Source organism: Manis javanica, chromosome 3 (genome assembly GCF_040802235.1).
Source record: "Manis javanica isolate MJ-LG chromosome 3, MJ_LKY, whole genome shotgun sequence".
Classification (NCBI taxonomy): Eukaryota; Metazoa; Chordata; class Mammalia; order Pholidota; family Manidae; genus Manis; species Manis javanica.
Window position 1 is genome coordinate 193,136,340 of NC_133158.1, and position 23,405 is coordinate 193,159,744.

The following is a 23,405-nucleotide window of genomic DNA, read 5'->3' on the forward strand; positions in this document are numbered from 1 at the left end:
ATCCAGGTCTCAAGTTCCAAAAACCCACTGACTCATATTCTAGTCTTCCTTCTTCTTCCCTCCTTTGATCATCAAGCCTGTCAAATACACTTCTAGATATTTATTATATTCATTTTTCTCTCTATACCTGCTGCCACCATTCTAGTTGGGATATGCAACATCTCTTGCCAAGATAATGGCAATCTTGCTGTCTTGCTGTCTTACATCTTGCCTCCGGCCTTACCTGCTCCTACCTTGTCATGCTCCAAACAACCATTAAAGTCAGAATGCATACAGTCTACCCATTGTAAATCTATAAAACCCATTGGATGAGCAATTTGGTCGTAGATAGGAAGAATTCTATAAATATTCATACGTTTGGATGCAATAATACCACTCTAGTGATTTAGCCCAAGAAAATAATTTTTGAAAAACAAAATACCTATGGACAGGAATACAAATACAGACATATATTTAGTGACAGTGGGAAATTTACAGAATATATAACGGTGGAAGAATGGACAAGCAAGATGATATATTAGTACAGTGGAATAGAATGATTGCATAATAAGCATAATATATCCATGTGAACTTGAAATATTTACAAGTAATAAGGGAAATTTTAAGATGAAAATTCTACAATGATAATTATGTAAAAAGTCTGTGCATATACATTTCGAACAAAATATAATCTTGACAGATATGCATTCTTGGTACATATTTGTTCTCCCCCAACCAATCTATAATGTAGAATTTAACAAACATACTAAAACACAAAATAAGTATAATGAAGTCCAAAAACTTCTGATTTTTCCCATGATTGCTTGTCCAGTGCTTCTTCTGAAGTATCAACTACAACATTCTTTCAAAAACACTTTGGAGCCCCCTTTTACTGTGAGTGTCCCGACTACATACTTGGTTTACATGTTGGGTAATCCAGCATTGATTGGTAGAGGGGGACCTCTAACTTTCTCTTTATAAACCTCTGTATTGTTTGACATGCTATGAGTACATATTAATTTTGAAGTTAATTTTAAAACCTAAAGGTAGAGAAAAGCAGATGAAATTCAAATTTTACTTAGTTACTAATATTTGGTGGTGAACATTAAAGGGCTACAGTTTAAGAACAAATGCATGAGAAATACTTCTAGGTTCAGTAGGATCAGGCCTCCATCAATAAAATGGAAATTGAAAGAACTATCTTGATAAATCAACTTTAAAAAATCTACTTTTAAGTGAAACAAAGAGTTTGGAGCCTTCTAGAGACAGTTCATTTTTTTCCACAGCTCAAATCACAGGCAGTTCTTACTCAATCCTTTCCTAGGCATATAAAAACTCAGGCCACTGCAAAATAGGGAGCCTAAGTGCAAAGCAAATGTGTGTGGTCATGCCCTTCAAAAAACCTACAGAGGGAAGCTTCCATGAGGGAAGGTACTGACACACATGTACAGATACCATGACTTCAGGTCATGCAGTTCTAAGGCAGAGTTGTTTAATCAGCAGACAGAAGTAATCCTTTATTGGACAAATATCAAGCTTTATTTTAAATATAGTTCTGAAGTGTTGTAACTTTTTTCACAATTCTTCCTATGTTTAGTACTTATACATTTGTAAAATAAAATGAAGTCTGTGACCCCCCATGATGGTCGCCCCACAAGCAAAGAAACTATGCCAGCCCTAGAGGGCCCAGGCTGCCGGGTCAGCTCCCGTTCGCTGTGAAGATGCCCTGCAGCCATCCTTGCCTGTCACGAGCAAGTCACAGACTGTGACAAACATTCACCTGTAACAAGTGGGGTGTAAAAAACAGCCTGGCATGCTTAAAGAACAAAAGACAAAAAAAAAACTGGTCTGGTCTTGTCTTTGGTAGAATTTTTCAGGAGAAAGATGAACAATCCTAAACCGTGATTCCTCTCACACACAGATAGCATCAGAATGCTCAGACTGTTCTCTTAAGACACGCCCCTGATGTATGGATTAATGTAACCTCTTTCTCGCACATAATTCCCACCATAAAAAAGTATTAAATTGTCTCCAAACAAAGGGCTTTGGAGCGGGTACACAGAACTCCCTGACTGATTGTGGTCCTCAGTAAGACTCTGAATAGCTTCTATCTTTCTTAAACACATAGCCAGGTTGATTTCAGATGACACTTTAAAGGTTATTTTTCAGATTTGTGGAGATGGGTAGACAGTGAATGGGAAATGAAGAAATATAGTACAGACAAAATACTTGAGAACTTTACAAGATGTAATGTTCTTTGACTCTGACCTTAACCAATATAAACTAGCTAAGGTATTTATAGTATATACATTTGGTTTATTGAGATGATAAGAGTGAAAAACAAAGTACACAATTTAACCCTGGAGAAAATATATCTCCCTGATGATTTCTTATCAGTTTGATGTAACTCAAAAAGAATGGGGGAAAAAAAATATAGAAAGATGAGTTAAAGTAGATGGAAAATAGTAACTTGGTGATAAAGAGACCAAAAGTCTGGGAAAGGCTGTTTCATATACCTTTTTGGAATGTGCGTGTGTGTATGATTGTGTGCGGGTGTGCGTCCCTCAGAGGCAGAAGTTGAGTTAATCTTACTCTTTGTACACCATTCTCATTCATCTGTGCTGGGTCTCTCTCGGGACTGATTGATTCTCTTTTATTCAAACTTCCTTTTCTTCCCTTTATCCCCATTTTAAACAATCATTCCAATAGATTTGATGTGTTTCTTTATTTGAACACATTCTTGTAAATTGTAAAGAAACACAATTCTATTGAGTAAAACTGAAGATCTAATTGACTTTATCAAGTGATACATGGATCAGGCAGTACCTCTTCTGCCAAATAGAGAGATGCTCCAAGAAACTGTACAAAATGGAAGGTTTTTATAGGCTGGAGGGTAGGGCAAGAAGCTATTAACAGAAGAAAAGAAAGGATTGTTGGCAAGGTCACCCTCTTTTAGGGTCTTATCATAGGGATTACCTCATCCTTTGGGTGGGAAGGAGAGGGTTTCTGTGCTGACCAGAAAGTTCCTGATTGCCTGTTAAGACTGCATTTCTGGGGGAGGTTGAAACTACCACTGCGTTAAGCACTAAGCCCAGGTTTGGTGACTTGGCACAAGTACCTTGCTTTTGGGCTCATGGCTTTCTTTTTAACAAAATCATGGATTGTTCTTTTGTGCTGTGTATTTTAAATTATTATAAATGGCATTGTGGTATAAACCAGTGTTACTCAGAATGCTGGTCCTCAAATCTTTTGTCTCTGGTCTGTGCTAAATTAAAAAATTGAGAATCAGCATGTAGAAACATTTTTCCTATATTATCTTTGCTCTGATCATATTCACTGAAATGCAACTTTATGTCTTTGGGATCTAATAATAAAAATTTAGGCCCATATTTTGTATATCTTTGGTTCTTTCATTTGATTTTCTAATAATTGTTTTTATTTCATCTTATAATCTAATGGGTCTCTGTGATTGGTTGGAAATTAAATAAAAATGATCCTTTACCACAAATACTTCAGGAAGTACTGTTAAGGTCTACTTGGTACTCGTTTTCTTCATTCAGCCTTATGTTAAGATCTACTCATGATCTGAGTAATTTATCACTTCCCTTGATTTCTTTTAAACCCAAGGGTTATAAAGTAAATATTATTTGGCTCCAAAGCTTGTGATTTTTAAAACTGTTTTTTAATTATTTACTATTTATTGCCTGTGGTCAGAAAACATAATTGCCATGATACTGATTCTCAAGAGAGAGATTTCACAAAGTATTTTGGAACAGAGAAATTATCAGAGAGTTAATTGACCATAAAAGTGTATATAAACCATAATCACTCCCCAGTCATACCAGAAAGCTATTTATATTTTTTCCTTTAGAAAGGACAATGAACAAACTAAAGATAGACAGTTATTGGCCTCAAAAACAAGAGTTTTGGTCCAAAGGGTGGGTAGCCATGGCCTGGTATGAGTGTTAATAGTAGGTATGGCCGCTGGCTTTTAGAACAAGTCCTCTGTATCAAGTTTGAAAGGCTTTTGGGAAAGGCTGGCTGCACCATTTCAAGCTCTTGCTTCTCTCAGTTTCACTAGGAAATATTTGAAGGTACAAAGTAAGAGAAATTTAATTTACGACATTTAATCAGGTCTACAACTGGGTCAGAAATGTGTTCCCAGAACCCAGCATTCAGTATTCTTGGCCCTTATTCCCATTTCCCAGGTCCTCACCCAGGTTTTCTTCTGCTGACAATTTCAAAAGCACAAAGTGACCCAAGGTAGATGGGAAACCTCCCTAAAAATAAATCTGAATGTTGACTCTCCCTAAATAAACACAGTAGGGCAGATTCCACTCTGTGATGTAAGTGGCCTCTTTCAAATCCTCCGGGGCAAATAGTTAAAGTGTGACTTTAAAAAAAATATGGCCTAACATGTCAGAGACCTTGGACTGGAAATGTTTTTCTTCCTTACATCACAAAGCTGTCTGTGGGAAGGGTCAAATGGGATGACACATGAAATTTCTCCAAGTCAAGAATGAAAGACAGACTTGAATGGCTTTGCTGTGAAGTTGGTATTGCGGCATGGGATTTGAATCCCATGTCAGTTCAGTTTGGAAATACAACTTTAAAACTTTAATATTTTTTGCTTTGACTTCTTGATGGCCTTCTTATTTGGGAACAATTTTTCTACTTACAGAACTTTATAAAGATCCTGCAGAGAGTTCCCCATCATTGTCAGCTCACGTCCTCTCATGTTAACATGCAACATTCCCACGGCTCCTTTGCCAAAACTAAGATATCAACCCCAAGTGGTTACTTATTTCCTAACTTCCACAGTTTATTCAGATTTCATCAGCTTTTACATTAATGTCTTTTTTCTGCTCCAGCATCTTATTCAGGAGACCACACTGCATTTAACTGTCACATCTCCTTAGTCAACTTTGGTAACAGCTTAATCTTTTCTTGTTTTTCATGACCTTAACACTGGTCAAGTATTTTGTAAAATGCCCTTCAATTTGGGATCCTCTGCTGTTATTATCAATAATTTTTTGATGAATTTTATCTAAGCAAAATTTTACCCAAGTGTCTCCTTTAAGTTTTACTATAGACTGGCCCATTAAAAATAGGTAATAAGAAAAACCACAGAGAATTAAATGGATCTTGTAATTAAATAACCCCATATTTGTCCTATAATTCCTTGGTATGGACAGTCTAAGTGGCTTACAGATGCTGTTCTCCCAGATTTCAGTATATCACTATTAAAGCAGTAGCAGCTGACCGCTCGTTTGCTAATCTTAATAGAAGAACCCCAGTGAAACCAGCGGAGAAGAGTGCCAAATTTAAGGTTTAAGGTGTATGAAGTTAGAATGAATTCACTTTTCAAGAATAACATTTATGCTTTAATATGTATTCAATGCAAACATTTTATGAATCTAGTAAAATTTAGGAAAGCACATTATAAGTTAAGTTAATTTATCTTGAAAAATAAATAATTAAAAATGAAAAGCAATAAAGCAGAGGGAAAAACTCAGGAACCTCACTTTCACCCATCTCTCCTCTACATCCCCATCTCCCTCTCTCTCTTTCTTTTTCACAAACAGACATCACACACACACTCATAACTACTTAGTGGAAAGTTGATTAAAACTGCTTAAGTAAAAGATCATGAAAATTATGCTTAAGGACAAAAAAAAAGAGAATGATTGTTATACTATCCGGGCATTATCTAATTTAATTCCAAAAATGCAAAAAAATTATTCAATTAGAAATTATTAATCTGGTGACAGTTCGATTATAAGAAACAAAGTAGGTTTATTTCCTGAATAAGGAGATTATGAACTACAGTTCTCCATTAAAGTTCTTTTTTTCCCTTCTCACTTTTGTACTTACAGTTCAGAATCATGGCTGTGTGTTTAAGGAAATTTCCATCTTCTCCCCACAGCTGTAACTTCTAGGAAAACCATCTGGCGTCAGGGTATTTATTGATGCGTTCTGAAAATGAAAGTTCCATTAGTTAGTCTTACATAGATTATCATACCAGCTCATTCACCTTTCATAGTAAAGAAGCTTGGTTAAAAATAGGCTTTTGCAGTAGCCTTGGAATGCAGGAGACAAGTGGAGAAAAGAAGATACACAAAGCTAATTAGCCTTGTCAGTGTTTTCCCATGAATCCTTTTATAGCTCAGTTGCTGTTGTAAAAAGCTGAGGCAGAAGCCCTGAAAGTATTGAGCGCTAGAGTCTCCTAAATGTTTATAATTCAGGCATTTCAAAATTTAGGAGTTAATTTTAGTACTTTCCAATTGTGCATTAATATTGTTTTAACAAAATATTTCCTATCAAAATACCATTATGTTCATCATATTAGATCAATAATAAATGTACAGATTCATATAGATTGTTATGCTAGAAGACGTAATGTGCATTTTTCAGAAAGATCTGCATTTTTAGACCTGAATGAAATCTGACATTTTTAAGGAATATTTTTAAGGACACTTTTAAGGAACATTTTACATAAAATGTAACAGAAAGCAATACAGAAATGGTATATTACCCTATGCGCTGTGTTCTAACAGTACTTTGAATATACCTTACAGAATTTTTTCCATTGTTTTGTATCAGGGTAAACCACATGAAATGGCAGATATTCATCTGATCTACAAAAATGACAATTTTTATAGGGTTTAACATTTTAGCTGCATATGTATTGGATTTCCTCACCAATTGCAAGCAACTTAAGGTATAAGACTACATTATTTGCATTTCTATCTCAAGAACATAGCATGCAGGATGGACAAATAATAGACATACAATAAATAAATTCATTTAAATGAATGAATACGGGAACTGCTCTCAGAATTCCATACATTTAAAACAAGTTTGTTAAGAAAGGGATATTCTCTCACTTCCCTGAGATGTAACCCAAGGACAAGCACGCCATTCAGAACAAAGCCCCTGAGGGCTTGTTTTGTTCTGTTTTGCATTTTTAAGTTATGTTTACATATGACAAATATTTAGATTGTTGGCTATATGTTTTACTCTTCTAAGTTTTGATGTGTAGATAACAGTTAAAATTGAAACAGTCACAGCTATAGAATTTCTATTCTTTTTACATACATTACATGCCACACAAGTAAAACCTATGCCAGTGCAGCCAGATGTTACAGCATAACAAATGTATGAATCCCTGCACTTAAATATTTATACTTTGTGGAACATTATGTTAATTTCAAAAGGATAAATAAATGAAACATCACTCATTGTTGCTAAGGGATTTAGGATATAGTCATCTCTGGAAAAAATGCAATAGATAGAAGTTGTGGTTTAATAAACTGAAAAATCCTCAAAATTATTCCTGCATTTTTACATTTGTAAAGATAACCTTATTTTCACATACTTTAAAAAAATGATACTCCTTGTATTATTGTGATTTGTTCATCTGCATGGCCTCCTAGCTAAACAAAACCTATTTCTCCATAGCTTATGCTATGACTTGCTTATGGGGAAGGGGGCCGGGCTAGTGCTCAGTCCTGCAGTGCCAAACCAAAAGAGTGTCTCACAGAAGTGCCTGATTAGAGGATTCTGGCACTGGAGAGATAATCTGATAACTTTTCTATTTGGTGGGACATTCTAGGAACAATAAAAGCAACCATTCTGGGGGTCCTTGATGTGTATATCTAACATGCTATGTATGCCATTTTATGTAATCCTCCCGACAGCCCTGCAAGATAAATACTGTCAACCCATTTTACAGAGGAGTAAACTGGCTCAGAAAATTAAATTTGTCAATGTCACTTATCTAGAATCCAGAACTCACTCTCTGCAAAGTCCATTCCCCTTCCACCATCCTGTGCTGCTTCTGTGAGAGCCGCCATTCCTCCAATCAATGCTTGTTAGTGTTTACTCTCTACCTAACATTGTACTAGGCAGCGTGTCTTGACATCATGAAGCTTAGTGTTGGGAGACATAATTCATTTTCCAAATACATATCGTCCACTGGGGATAAAGTACTAAGAAGGAAAACAAAACTGGGTTAATGGAATGGCTATACGTCAGGTAAGATAGTCAAAAAAGGCCTCTCTGAAGAGGTGCCATCTGAGCAGTGCCCTGGATGATGCAAGGGAGTGAGGTGCACAGGTACTTGAGGGACCCACTGGACAGCAAGGATCAGCCCTCCAATGGTGCCTCAGACATGCCCTGACGTACTCCCAGAGAGGTGGCCCTCAAACTGTTTTTTGTTAACTTACTTTTAATCAGATTATGTTCAACTAACTCGCCTGCAGCCTCCCAGGTTACTCTTAGAAACTGCTTCCATACACCATGCTCACCTCCCAAGAGGAGCCCTTCCTGTGGGCAAAGGAAATCATCCATAGAGGTCAAGCCTTGAGTTGCTGTGTATGCCTGGCCACTTGAGTCACTGTCGAGTGTAACCCAGCTTTCCATAGAATCACTGCTTTCCAGGACCTGGGCAGGGCTCTGGGGCTTCCTCTGGGCACTGCAGCTGCCACTAGAAATCCAAAAAAAGTCACATCAGGAGTGAGCTTGATCAGAACAGGGACTTTCCATAAAGCGAGCGGTGAAGGAGGGTTCTGCACTGTGTGCGCCTTTCATCCATTTACAGCAAGCTGCACATGGTGGCAGTACCGGAGGGGGAGCAGGCCAACCTCACAACAGTGGAACCTGTTCTTGCTTTCTTGCTCAGCGAAGGCCCATACCTTCAGGAGAGGGTATAAAGAACAATAAAATATGCCAGTTGTCAAGTTTGTGATCTAGTGGAAGAGATGACAAGTCTCCCACAGCGATAAATGCCAAAAGTGGTACATGGTCAAAGGAAGCATGGAGGAGTAAGGTTGCTATGAACTGCAGAGAAGACAAGTAGTGACTCTGTAACATCTCACTAGGCTGATGGGCAGCGACTGCAACGGGGTGTGTGTGGGCGACTTGATGATATGGGTGACTGTAGTAACCACAATGTTCTCATGTGAAACCTTCGTAAGATTGTATATCAATGATACCTTAATAAAAAAAATTTGCTGTGACTTGGAGAGATGAAATCAGGTACTATGTAAAGTGTCTAGCAAAGTGCCTGGTACTTAGCGAACACTCAAAAAATACTAGCTATTACTAGTTTTGAGGACTGGCTTCACATAGGAAGCAGACTTTGAGGCAAGGTAGGATTGCCACAGATTAAAGAACTACAGGGTGCCCAGTTAAAGGTGCATTTCAGAATAAACCTCCCCCTCAAAATTTAAAGTACGTCCCAAATATTACATAGGCATACCTAAACTAAAATGTATTTGCTATTTATTTGAAATTCACTTTTAACTGGGCATCCTGTTTTTTTGTTTGCTAAATCTGGCAACTTCGAGCCAAGCAAAATTTTTACATGGAGATGAAGAGCCGGGAAAGTAAGTAAACATAACCAAAGGCATAGAAACAGGAGGGAAGTGGTATTTTTCATGGCACTTTATGTTCTTCTGTAATTGTTAACACTCCCTGAGTGCTTACCATGTAACAGTCACTGTTCTGAGGGCTTACAAGGATGAACTCATTTATTCTTCATAAAAACGTGTGGTAGGATGTCGTTACCCTTATTTTTAAAATGAGGAATCGGAGGCATAAAGAGGTAATCTGTTTAAAAGTACAGAGCTGGGAAAGGGTGTAGCTGGGATTCTAAACCAGGATGTTTGCTTCATGGGGTGACTGTCTCAGCCCTCTGGGTAGAGGAAAATCATCTGCTCAAGGTCAGCATCTAGAAGCCCTTCAGAGTGAGCCTATCATCACAGTCATTTTTTAAAAGTCAGGTCATCCAGCCATGACTCCTCCATCAAGTGAAATGTCACTCGCCAGCTCTCCGCTTCACAGTGGGCTACAGCTGGCCCGTGCCAGCTGCCTCCTACGTTCTTTCCTACTCCTGTACGGTTATGGGCTGCTGTGCTTCCATATGCATTTCCAAAGTCCCGCTGTTCCTGGAATGTGGGATCTTCCCCGAACTGCTGCCGCCTTTGCGACAGCTTATCAGAAGCAAACACGCTTGGGGAGTTGAGCAAGAACTTCCAGGACACCAGCCTTACAGAAGGGGCAAGGGACGTAGAGCGCATGTTGACTGTCTAAACAGGACAAAGATAATGATTAATCAAAGGTCTCGCAGATTTAAATGGGATGGGAACCAGGAGTGGAGGTGATCCTTCTCTCCTTCAGCCGGAGCCCTCATCAGGAGCCAGCCCCACCCTCAGAAAAGATGCTCTCCGGGAGAATCTTCTGCCTGGTCCTGAGTGTGGTGGGCACAGTTTGGGTATGATCCCCTTGGTTTTCTCTCTTGCTTTCTCCCTGGTGTTTCTTCCATAAAGAGCTTGCAGGTCTAAATCAGCCTCTTGTATGCCCTCCCACCCTGTTGGCTTTATAAGCCCTAGGCCATGGAGGCCCCTAGATGGGCCTGACACCTCCAGACTGCAGGGAAGCAATCACATCTACAACTCAGTCTTAGAACTTTGGTGTTTTCTTTTAAAGGGAAGAAATCTTTGCCATCTTTATCACTATAAAGCCTCAGGAGAGTTAATGTTAGTGAACAGAACAAAGTATTCTAATGATAAGAATTTTAAAAATCTACTAATTTATTTCTATCTGTCCATAATAAGCAGAACAGTGGTTTGAAAACATTACATAGCAAAATAAGAAGAGATTAATTGATTAGGTAATATGCTTTTTGGGAAGCAATTGTATTCTTTTAAGGTAATTACTAAATATTGAAATAATTTGTAAAGTTTGACTCCAGGGACTTTTAGAAAACAAGAGAAACTGCCTTCCAACAAGGCTTTTGGAATACTTTGGTCTTATAAAAACATGATAAATCTGGTCAAAAAATTCAGTTACTTCCAGACTGCAAATTATTCTAGTCTATTTCTTCCCATTTACCACTCATAAACCATAGTAGCAGAGCAGAACAAACTAAAGAGGGTTTCTAACTTAACTTTTTCCCTTGTAATAAGATAATAAGTAAAAAAATTAATGCTGAATAAAACTAATATCATTTGTTAAAGTGGTATTCTGTATGCTGCTTGAGCTTCAGTTATTTCTCTCTTGCTGGCTAATTTAACTTTTGCCAGTTTTTATAATTGTGCCATTTTATTCTGAAGTATGTTTGAATTAATAATTATATTTCTTGAATGAAAAGATTGACAGTGACTGTAATGGGGCATGTGGGGGGGGCACTTGATTATGGGCGGAATCTAATAACCACAATGTTGCTCATGTAATTGTATTTTAATGATACCAAAGTGAGTGAGTGAATGAAATAAATAAATAAATAAATAAATATATGTATATATTTTTTTTAAAAGAAGAAATATTGTACATGTTCCCTTATATATATATTGTTCTTGATTGCTTGAATTAGTATTATTATTACTGGGGTATTTTTAAAACAATAACATGGCAAATTTTAATTGATTATAAAAAATAAATTATTCAAGGTTCAAATAATCACAGCAAAATCCTTATAAGCTGATGATACAAAATAAAAATAGTAAAACCCACATTGGTTTATGAGGATATAAAGCCATGTTGGAAGAATATTTTTATAACTTATTTCACCTTACACTAGATCACAATGGAAATTTTTTTAAATCTGTATTTCTCATTATAGGATGTTTAAAAAAAGTTGTCAGTCATAGGCCATTATTTTTGCTTTCAGTCCTTTTTCGTTGCAAATAAAAAAATATTATTGGATGAGTGAATAACCTTAAAAGCCTTAAGTCTGAATTGGCCACATTTTTGTGTTTGGTATATATGACTCAAATTATGGACCCATAAGGTCATAGAAGAAACTTGAAGGTTAGACAGACATGAAGATGGTGTAAGTATTTTCCTACTGAAACAAGAATTATAGTAGAAGGAACTCTGAATCTGTCAGTTATCATTTTATCTCCAGACATTAATGAAAGTGATAAGGTAAATTTAGCTATGTTTTTATTTAAATAATTTTCCTTATTATAGTGAACCCTTTAAAATGCCTACCATTTATTGGAGGCTTTTCAGTGTCAAACATAGTTACAAAATTTGTACACTTTTTCTCCTTTAATTCTCACAACTCCATAAAAATGGGTATTAGGATTTTCATTCAAAAGATAAACCTGAAGCTTGTAGAGGCCCCGGAGCTGGTGCTCTTAATTTCTGCCAGAGCCCCTCCTCGTTGGACGTTATAGGCATGCCAGGGTGTCCTCCACACCTGACTAAGGGTGCTTCTCTCTTTTATGTGTGTAAATGAACCTCTGAAGACGGCAGAAACCGAAGGAGGTGAGTTTTTAGCTGAAGGAGGAGGTGTACGCGGTCCAAGACTTGTGGAAAGACAGCAATCAGCCTGCAAAGAGACAGACTGGCCCTTCTGCTCGGATGAAGACTGGGTAAGCTGGGGGCATAGGGAGCACATGCTCGAAGAGTGCACAGCATGACCCCTGAGGTCACAGAAAACCTTTCCAATGGGAAATAATGGAATAGTTCCTTATATGTTAAATTATAGAAAACACATGAAAAGGAACCTAGTCTTGAGAACACTACTTCAATTACCTTCCGAACTCCAGAGCCCTGGTGCAATTAACAGATTGAATTTTAGTTCCATATTCAGGCATATACTGGGAACCTGAGTATTATGGCCTCAAGATTTTGTGGGGCCGAATTTATGGTTCAGTGGACCCACATTCCAGAATTTCTCTAAGATCTCTGACTAGCCCTCTTAAACTACTTATAAGTTGATAGATGATCTGAAGATAGAGGGGAAAGAAACAATGGGGGCTGTATGGAAACCTTCTGAACTGTACTGGATCCAAGACACAGACCCTTAATGTAATTTTCCTCTTCACTTGCAGAACTACAAATGCCCTTCTGGCTGCAGGATGCAAGGGTTGATAGATGAAGTCAATCAAGATTTTACAAACAGAATAAATAAGCTCAAAAATTCACTCTTTGACTATCAGAAGAACAATAAGGACTCTAGTTCAGTGACCAGGAATATAATGGAACTTGTGAGAGGGGATTTTGCCACAGCTAACAGTAAGTATTATATTTAGTGCTTTGATTTTACAGCATACAACAAAAACAACAAGAAAAGTCCTAAATAAATATGATGTCTCCACAGAGCAACTGCAATTTTATTCCAAAGTACCTAGTATAGAAACACATGCCTTTACAATATCCCTAAATTTTTAAGAGGGGCTTGTTTTTTGTTATTTTGATAATATAGAAAAGGTTAGGTTAGAATTGTTTAGTCACAAGGTAAATCAGTGTTTTGGATTGAGGATTAGAATTTAAGTGTGTTCTTTTCAAGAGCATATACTGAAAATATGATGGGCCCAACCTGTTGAGTTTCTGTTTTTTGTTTCTATCCTTCAGAGAGGAAACTTCCAGAGGTTAAAGGACTTGTCAAAGACACAAAGTTATCATGTAATGGAGCTGGAAATTCAACCCACAGACTTAACTGAGCTGATTACAGCTTTCTTTAAAATTTTAAATGTAGAGCTATATTTCAGCTCTCTCATAGGATTAGGACTACGTCCCATTAGGACTAGGAAACACTGGATTCACTCAGGACATGGGCAGCAAGGTTAGTGAGGCCTCAGTTCCTGAAGCTTTGCTTTAACTTTTTCGTATTTTTAGGAGACAAGTGACTAAGTTAAAGTCAGTGGTGCAATAGTAACTGGCAAGTGAGTAATCCCATTGACCTAAAAATGCTCAGGAACAATTTAAAATATACAGGTAAGAAGAAAGACTCAGTAAGAATATCCAAGAATATGTTCAAGCCCCTTGATTAAGGATATGATGAAATAATTGTAATGTTCAAACTTACTATTTTACTTCCTAATTACAGCTTTAAAATTCCAAAGATATTTCTTCCTTTTCATTTAGTTAGATCACTCCTTGCTAGTAGGGCATCTTAATTGACATCTATTACTAACAAGGACATAATATTGTCCAAAAATCAAATGCTTGCTACATTTGGAACTCACAAATATAATGTCCAGAGAAAAAACTATTATCAAAAAAAAAAATGGAGAATATTTGTAAACAAATTTCCTTCTTTTGCTGGCTATTATAAGCAAATCACTCAGCAGCTACTTCAGTATCCATATTTTCTGTTTCAGACAATGAAAATACATATGGCCAAGTAATAGAGGATCTGAGAAGCAGAATTGAGGTCCTAAAGCGCAAAGTCATAGAACAAGTACAATATATCCACCTTCTGCAAAAAAATGTCAGGGATCAGCTGGTAGATATGAAACGACTGGAGGTAAGTAAGCATGTGGCTCTGACACCAGATTACTTTGTTTCTAAATAACAGTGAAAAGAAAGGCAATGCTCATTCATTGAATACCTACTGTACATATATATAGCAAAGTATTATATCCATCATCTATCTACAAAGAGGTATTATTGCCCCCACTCTACAGATGAGAATAAAAGCTCGGCTACATTAAGCAAATTTTCCAAGGGCATATAGATAGTAAATTTCAAAAGCAAATATTCAGTTCCTGCTTGTCTTATTCCAAAACCCAGATAGTACCTTGCCTCTGAGACTTCAGCCTCAGTCTCATGAAGGATCACTTCTTTGTTTTCTTTCAGAGGAAATTGTACCTTACTCTTAATCTGCTTTAAGTCTAAGACGAATCCAAATACCTCCTATTGCTTATGCTGGCTTGCTTATAATACTTAACATCTCTTTCATTGAGGATACTATATAAATGGAAAATAGAGTATTACTTGGAAGGTCTCCAAATCAAAGAAATGAAAAGTTTCCAAAAAATAAACAAACTACAAAGAACTCAATAGACATCATTTGTTTATTTATAGCCACCTTTTTTCTTAATTGTTCTTCACCTCTCTCTAGGTGGACATCGATATTAAGATTCGATCTTGCAAAGGGTCATGCAGTAGGGCTGTACCACATGAGGTAAATCTAAAGGACTATGAAGATCAGCAGAAGCAACTTGAACAGGTCATTGCCAAAGACTTATTTCCTTCTAGAGACAGGCAATACTTACCAGTGATAAAAATCAGCCCAGATTCAGACCTGTTTTCCAGAGAGTTCAAGAACCAGCTTCCGAAGCCCCCTCCGGAGTGGAAGGCACTAATGGAAATGCCACAGGTAAAAATGGAGTTAGTGGGGTCTGGTAGAGATGGAAATACTAGAGGAGACTCTGCATCTCACGTACCAGGATCAGCACCTGAAAGCCCCAGCAGCCCTGGGAGCTCCGGACCTGGTAGTGCTGGCCCTTGGAAGCCTGGGAGCACCGGAAGTGGAAGTTCCAGCACTTGGCACTCTGGGAGCTCAGGAACTGGAAGTTCCAGCACTTGGTCCTCCGGAAGCTCAGGAACTGGAAGTGGGGGCAGGTCTGAACCTGGTAGAGCTGGCACTTGGCCCTCTGGGGGCGCCGGAACTGGAAGTTCTAGCACTTGGCACTCTGGGAGCTCAGGAACTGGAAGTGCTGGCACTTGGCCCTCTGGAGGCGCCGGAACTGGAAGTTCCAGCACTTGGTCCTCTGGGAGCTCAGGAACTGGAAGTGGGGGCAGGTCTGAACCTGGTAGTGCTGGCACTTGGCCCTCTGGGGGCGCCGGAACTGGAAGTTCCAGCACTTGGTCCTCTGGGAGCTCAGGAACTGGAAGTTCCAGCACTTGGCACTCTGCGAGCTCCGGAACTGTAAGTGCTGGCGGGTCCGAACCTGGTAGTGCTGGCACTTGGCCCTCTGGGGGCGCCGGAACTGGAAGTTCCAGCACTTGGTCCTCTGGGAGCTCCGGAACTGGAAGTGGGGGCAGGTCTGAACCTGGTAGTGCTGGCACTTGGCCCTCTGGGGGCGCCGGAACTGGAAGTAGCAGCACTTGGCATTCTGAGAGCTCTGTCTCTGCTGGTGTTTCTTGGAACCCTGGGAGCTCCGGAACTGGAAGTGCTGGCAGTTGGCCATCTGGAGGTTCTGAGCTTGGGATTTTTAGGCCAGACAGCGGCACAGGACATGGGAGCACCAAGCCTACCAACCCGGACTGGGGCACATTTGACGAGTTGTCAGGAAGTACAAGTGCAGGGACAAAGAAAGAGTACCACACAGGTAAACTGGTCACTTCCAAAGGAGACAAAGAGCTTCTGATTGGTAATGAGAAAGTCACCTCTGGTAGTACAACCACCACGCGTCACTCATGCTCTAAAACTGTTACTAAGACTGTTATAGGTCCTGATGGTCGCAAGGAAGTGACCAAAGAAGTGGTAAATTCTGAAGACAGTTCTGAGTGTGGTGACTTGTCCCACATGTTATCTAGCAGGGGTAGCCTAGATGAGCTCCTTGCACAACCTGGTAAAACTTCTTTCTTTGACCTACCCTCCACTGGAAATTCATTCTCGAGTAGATTCTCATCTACAGGCTTAGAATCTGACATTTTCACAGACTTAGGGGAAACTAGCTCTCACTTGGATGTACCTGAGTTCCATTCCAGCGGCAAAACTTCAAGTCAGAGCAAACAATATGTAAGTAGCAGCACAACTTTCAACAGAGGAGACTCCTCATTTGAAAGCAAGAGCTATAAAATGGCAGATGAGGCTGGAAGAGAAGCAGATCATGAAGACGTCAGAGAAGCACATACTACCAAGAGAAGCCATGTTAAAACTCGCCTTGCCAGAGGTATCCACACTTCTCCTTTGGGGAAGCCTTCCCTGAACCCCTAGACTAAGTTTATTATTCCTGCAATGTGCTCCCATAGCACCTTGAATTTCTTTCCTAACACTCTAAATGCATTATTGAAATTACACTTCTTGTTATTTTTTGTGCTAGACTGTAAGTTCCATGGGGGCAGGGTCTTTGTCTATAATGTTCATCTCTGTATTCCCAAATGCCTAACAGTACAGAGTTATCACTCAATAAATACATGTTAAATGAATGAATGAATCCCTTTGAAACTCGATGTTGAGTTTGTTTAACCAAATTTTTTCACCATTCAAAATGTGTGCTGTTGGAATTATCACCTGATTTATTAATGATACTTTTAGTGTATGTCTCAGCTGACATCTAGATCAGGTCATAAACAAGGCATATTAATATTAAATGATGCTTAGATATCTTTCTTTGTTGGTTACTTGCTATTAATCAGTAGATGCAAGTAAAGTTCCTAATTCACTGAGGAAAATCCCCTTTGAAATGTGTAGGTTTAAATGACACTCACTTGCATATTTTCCATCCTAGTGTAAGTGAATCCTTTTCCCATTATGGAGGAAAGGAAGGAAGAAAGGAAGGAAGGAAACAAGGCAGTATCGGCCTTCATTTAATCTGGGCTATGCCTATCTTTGTAAAGTTAAATGAGAGTAACGTCCTCCAACCAGCTTAATTTTTCTTTTTAGACTGTGATGATGTCCTCCAAACACATCCTTCAGGTGCCCAAAGTGGCATTTTCAATATCCAGCTACCGGGATCCAGTAAGATTTTTTCTGTTTATTGCGATCAAGAGACCAGTTTGGGAGGATGGCTTTTGATCCAGCAAAGAATGGATGGATCACTGAATTTTAACCGGACCTGGCAAGACTACAAGAGAGGTTTTGGCAGTCTGAATGACAAGGGGGAAGGAGAATTCTGGCTAGGCAATGAATACCTCCACTTACTGACATTGAGGGGTTCTGTCCTTCGGGTTGAATTAGAGGACTGGGCTGGGAATGGGGCTTATGCAGAATATCATTTGAGGGTAGGCTCTGAGGTGGAAGGTTACCCCCTGCAGGTCTCCAAGTATGAAGGCACAGCAGGTGATGCTCTGATTGAGGGTTCTGTAGAGGAAGGGCCAGAGTACACTTCTCATGCTGGCATGGAGTTCAGCACTTTTGATAGGGATGCAGACCAGTGGGAGGAGAACTGTGCAGAAGTCTATGGAGGAGGCTGGTGGTACAACAACTGCCAAGCTGCCAATCTCAATGGCATCTACTACACTGGGGGCTCCTATGACCCGAGGAACAACAGTCCTTATGAGATTGAGAACGGAGTGGTTTGGGACTCCTTCAGAGGTGCAGATTATTCCCTCAGGGCTGTTCGCATGAAAATCAGACCGCTGATGACCCAATAGGCTGAAAGAGTGAAAGTAAGAGCACTCTGTTTTCTTTGTATGATGGAGTAGAGAAAAAATAAGGAAGCTAAATGAGTCAAGATTCTTTACAACTTACTAAAACAATTCTCAGGTGCTAGTTTAATATTCTTTGTACTGTAGCTAAAACTGAGACATATTAGTGCTTTAAAAAATAAAGTTACATGAATTTTTTACCTTTAAAATAGGTCTGTGGGTTTTAAAGTTTCTTTAAGGACACATCAAGGAACAATCTTCATAGCAGGAAGATGGAGTCAGTGGGAAGCTCCTTTCTATAACCCTTAAGGGTGGTGTTTTGAGAACATCTCCATTTCACACACCACTCAAATTCATAGGATCATTGTTAAGTAAAAATTTTTAAAAATCATTTCATCCATTCTCTTTAAATGGTTTTAAACCAATATTTTAGGTTACAAATCACCGAACTAACAACAAGGACTGGACTTTGTATAGGAATTTACAAATTATAAAGTATATTCATCTCTTCTGTTAGCAAGCAAATCCAGAAGGCAGGAGAAGCAGTCTTTCCTAACAGAAGTAGAAATTAATTCTTTATGTACTTCAATGAAGACCATAATATGCATCTAATATTGTTCCCCAGGGTCTAACCAATTTCTTTCAAATATACATGGAAGAATGCATTTAAAATCTTTTAAATACTTGCAAGTATTCCAAAACCTGATTGAATTTATACACTGATAAACAATCCCCACAGCATTGGTTTGACCACATTTTTCCACAAATCATAAAGCTGAACTATATTAAAATATCCCAAACACATTGGGATCCCAGTACATTTACTTCACTTGCATTATTTCTATCCCAATGTACCTGCTTCCTTTCTCTTAGAAAATAAAAAAAGAAGGAAAAGAAAGAAGGAAGGAAGGAGAGGGAGAAGGGCTCAGGGTGAGGCTGTGAGCCGGAGCATGGGGGGCAAAGGGAAGGAGCATCAGAGCTTGCAGATGAGTCACACGTGAAGCCTGAGTGTTCTGGCATTTCCTTATGTGCAATTAAAAATCCTCGGCATGACATCTTCAGAATCAACAGAAGTTTCATTTTTCAGTTCCAGGTCATCTCTGTGCCCATTCTATTTACACTCACGCATATGCCCCCACGGACGTCGAAAAGGGAGTAGAAGGAATTTTATTTCTCAGAATGCTAAGGGACAGAATAGGGTCCCAAAACGAAAGTGACCTTGAATGCGAAGCACCATTCTTTTCTCATTTATTTGAAGGCTTTGCGTTTATTAGCAAAGAATAGGAAACCTCTTTTGATTTAACAAACATTAGCAAAATCATTATAATTGATGATACAGTTTCCTTGTGAGAACAAACACAAAATGTCTCTTTTCCCTTGTCCTTTCTCTATAACTTTTTTACTCTATTTCCCTTATTCTTGAAATTAAATGTTAGTTTAGCTTCTTTGACTTTTATTCACATGGAAGCTCACTTTAACTTTGTTTTCACTGAGTTACCACTCCCTTGAAATTACTCTCCTCAAAGTCAAGGAAAACTTTGTAATTCTAAATTTTTGTGTGTGTGTGTGTGTGTGTGTGTGTGTAATTCTAAAGTTAATGTCCTACATTGAAGGCTCTTCCTGTTTGACCTCTTTTAAATACCTGCTACTCTCATGCCCATCCTACCTCTTCAATCTTTTTTCTCTTGGTTTCTGTTCTACCATTCCCATCCGTCTCACCCTTCTGTCTTTGAAACTGACAATTCCTTCCTAGACCACTCCTTAAATGTAGTAGTTTCTCATTTAAAACCTTTAGTATTCATTTTTAGCAGTTGTAATTAGTTTTGACAGATGTGGCTCAACTAAGACACTTATTTCTTGTTCACAGAAAAATCTACAGGCATATACCCCCAGAGTGTCTTCAGGGAGCCATCATCCTCACAAATGGCTTCCATTCTCAAATTTACCTCATGGCTCAAACATCATGTCCATGGAAATCTGGAAGAAAGAGGAAAGACAGTAGGGAAATGGAGTGACTTCTCTCTTTTAAGGAACTTTCCTGAATGTTCGGTACAGCACTTCCACTTAGATCCCATTAGCCACGGGTCAGTCACATAGCCTTACCCAGCTGCAGGAGAGATTGAGACTCCTGAACTGTCAGCTTAGCTACAAGGCTATCCTAATTAAAGTTAGGATTCTGTTAATAAGGAGGAGAGGGGAATAGATATTGATGTAGACAGTTAGCAGTTTCAGCCAGACCATGTTTTTTCACAATTCAGGAGAGTTTCTCTTCTCCTTGGTTAGCTTGACAATCACCATAGCTTCAAGTTATCATCAACAGGCTGACTGCTACCCAAATCTAAATTTCAGTCCTGACCTTCAAATCTCTATTTGCAGCTCGTATTGAACATACCCTGTTAGGTATTTCTCATTAACCTGTCTCTGATGGAACCTTCCCATAAAAATCGATTGCATTTTCTGTATGTCTTCTCCTAGTCAGAGCCATCATTAGCCCTCCAGTTTCCTAATATGGAAAATTTGGGCTTCTTTTCAGCTTCTACTTTTCCCTTAATTCCCACATCCAATCTATTCCCAGACTATCTTCTATTCTAAAAATGGCCATTCTTACAGTACTTTCATGCTCTTCTGTAATCTTTTCTCATTTGGGCTGTTTAACAGTCTCTTAACCTTTCCATTTGCCAGTGTTCTTTTGCTCATTCATTCTCCACAAATAACCTTTCAAAAATAAGTCAGTCATGTCTTTCTGCTGCTTCAGGCCTTACCTTACTTAAGGTTAAGGTAAAACTTCTCAGCTTTGCATTGTTGGAGAGGAAGAATTTTCCTCTACCCTTCAAGGTTCTTCTAGCTGACCTAAGAATCTAATAGATAAGAGATAGATTAACAGGAGAAAAAAAGATAATTTAATTATGTACAGATGGAGGCCCAATAATATAACTGACACTGAAAGAAATGACCATGGCATATAGCTTTTACACATTTTAGACAAAGAAACATTAATCTGTGAGGAACTGACAGTACAAAGAAAATTTAGGTTTGGGAGTTTCTATTACCTAGAAACTCTAAACAGCAATTGGCTGGAGCAGAAAATTAGTAAAAAGTAATAAGGTTTACTCATATAGGCTTCTTAGCCTTGAATTTCCTGTCTGTGATGATAAGGATGTGTCTTTACCTCCCCATGCAGGGAGAGCACCTTTCCTATAATGGATTTATTTCCTGGTTTCAAGGCAAGGGGGGTGGGGGGGAGAAGGGAGGTCAGAGAATCTATCGTGCTTCTGATGTTTCTCCAGTATTTTAATTTAAAGTAATCGATGTGCCAGAGTGATACCTTTTGGGGCAGCCTACCCTTGGTCCCTACATATTTAAGCTCCTTCACATATTGGTCACTTTTCAGCCTCTGCAAGTCATTCACTCTACACTTCGATTGGATTGAATTTCTCATTGGTATTGGAATATCAGGACCTTAATGATTCTGTTCCTCTCCGCATGTATTGCCTAGAAACTTCCCAGCCAATCCATAAAATACAGTGGAAAAATACTCTTGTGAACCCCTCCCTAATGGCCACCATAGAACACAGAACCAGGAATTGTTCTCTGGGCCCTCATTGTTCTTGTCCATATCTCAAAAATAGCATATTTATGTTGTTATGACACTAGTTTGTGAATTCCTTTAGGCTCATTTATGTAGTGTTTCTTGCCCTATGTAAGAATGTCTCACCCACTTCAAGATTATACAGGTTAAATTTGAAAGTTCCTTTAAATATTTTTATTCTTTTTTTTTACATGTAAATACTTAATTAACCTAGAATTAACTTTTCTTGTGGATGGACATTATGCTGGGATCATTTAAGGAATTCTTTGCCAGTGGAATTGAAATGCCAATTTTGTTGAATAAAACTTTCAATGGATCTATATGTAGACTCTCTCCTGTGGTTATACGACCTTGCTCATCTTTAAAATGTGGCTTTTTAAAAAATAACTATCATCAAGTCATTGTGGTTATTAATGTTCAAAACGTTTTAAAATACACTGAAGTACCTACAGGTGAAGCAACATGTTTCTACTTTAAAACACAAGAGCAAAACCGATTTGGGGTGGAGGTGTTGATGGATCAGGACTGACAAAACACTGTTAACTGCTGGAGCTACACGGAGGTTCATTATGATATTTTCCCTTCCTTTTGTTTATGTATGACATTTGACATAAGATTGTAAGAAGGAACAATGACTATGTATCTCATAGGTCTGTTGTGATCACTGATTAGGAAAATGTATGTACAGTGCTCAGCAGAGGGCCTAGTGCAGAATAAAGACTCCAGGTAAAGCGTCATACTGTTATCCTCTGCATTGCCATAACTGCTTGGCCAGGGCCTTCATCTCCTATATTTGTCGTTTATCATTAATGTGTCATTTATATTACTCTAAGAGCCTTCTGTATGGATGAAAACCTATGTCAGATTTTTTCTCCTGTCAAAAACCTCCTCCACACATGTTACTTATTTTTTTTGTATCATTAATCTACAATTACATGAGGAACATTATGTTTACTAGACTCCCCCCTTCACCAAGTCCCCCCCACATACCCCATTAGTCACTATCCATCAGCATAGTAAGATGCTATAAAATCACTACTTGTCTTTGTGCTGCACAGCCTTCCCCATGCCCCCCCACGTTATACAAGCTAATCATAAAACGTAGCTTTTTGATGGAGTATTCTCCCTCTTGCCTTCCACCTGTCTTCTTTTTTTTAGTCTAGAAAGTTCCACTTTCAATTTTTAGTTCTTTTGTTTATTTAGGGGCCACTTAGAAAAACTCTTTCTTAATTTCCAGTTAGTTACTTTTTTAGAGGGTTCGGGTGAGTCATCTTTTATTTTCCTAGAACCCTAACTTCAAGTGAAATTTCTGAGTCATCTTTTAATTATTAATTTCCAAGTATTTCATAAACTATTTAGTTCAACCAATTATTTCATTGTTTGAGTATTTTAAAGATATTCTTTGTAGACACATACATGATTAATTTTTGTAAATGTTTCATACTCAAAAACAAGACTGTATATTTTCACATATATAGTTACAAAATTTTATATTACCAAGCTTGATTGTATTACTTAAATCTTCTATATCTTGTCCTATTTTATGTAATTGATCTATCATATTTTAAAATATGTACATATGTATGTGTACATATGCTTATAGACACATACATGTTCATATGTGTGTATCTGTGTTTAAATAAGATCTCACTATATGATTTTTTTTGTATGTGTGTGATGGCTTTGCAGCCTAGGAATTTTGTTGTGAGTGACTGGCTCTTTTATTATCCCTTACAAGAAAGTTTATGACTGCTATTATCTTCTTCATGGAGTGTACTTT

General features: G+C 38.3%; 1 protein-coding gene and 1 long non-coding RNA gene across 2 annotated transcripts; one reads left to right on the top strand and one right to left on the bottom strand.

Annotated features, from left to right (window-relative positions):
• Nucleotides 1-1,135: 1,135 nt before the first annotated feature.
• LOC140848538 (uncharacterized) lies at nucleotides 1,136-8,460 on the bottom strand. The gene is made up of 3 exons (XR_012129607.1): nucleotides 8,289-8,460; nucleotides 5,854-5,955; nucleotides 1,136-1,759 (listed from the first exon to the last, which is right to left on the bottom strand). It is a non-coding gene; the product is annotated as an uncharacterized lncRNA (long non-coding RNA).
• A 1,636-nt stretch (nucleotides 8,461-10,096) lies between these two features.
• FGA (fibrinogen alpha chain) lies at nucleotides 10,097-18,245 on the top strand. The gene is made up of 6 exons (XM_017674928.3): nucleotides 10,097-10,255; nucleotides 12,237-12,362; nucleotides 12,825-13,008; nucleotides 14,097-14,242; nucleotides 14,840-16,619; nucleotides 17,333-18,245. The coding sequence occupies exons 1-6, from the start codon at nucleotides 10,118-10,120 to the stop codon at nucleotides 18,040-18,042; spliced, it is 3,084 nt and encodes a 1,027-aa protein (XP_017530417.3). The 5' UTR covers nucleotides 10,097-10,117; the 3' UTR covers nucleotides 18,043-18,245.
• Nucleotides 18,246-23,405: the final 5,160 nt, after the last annotated feature.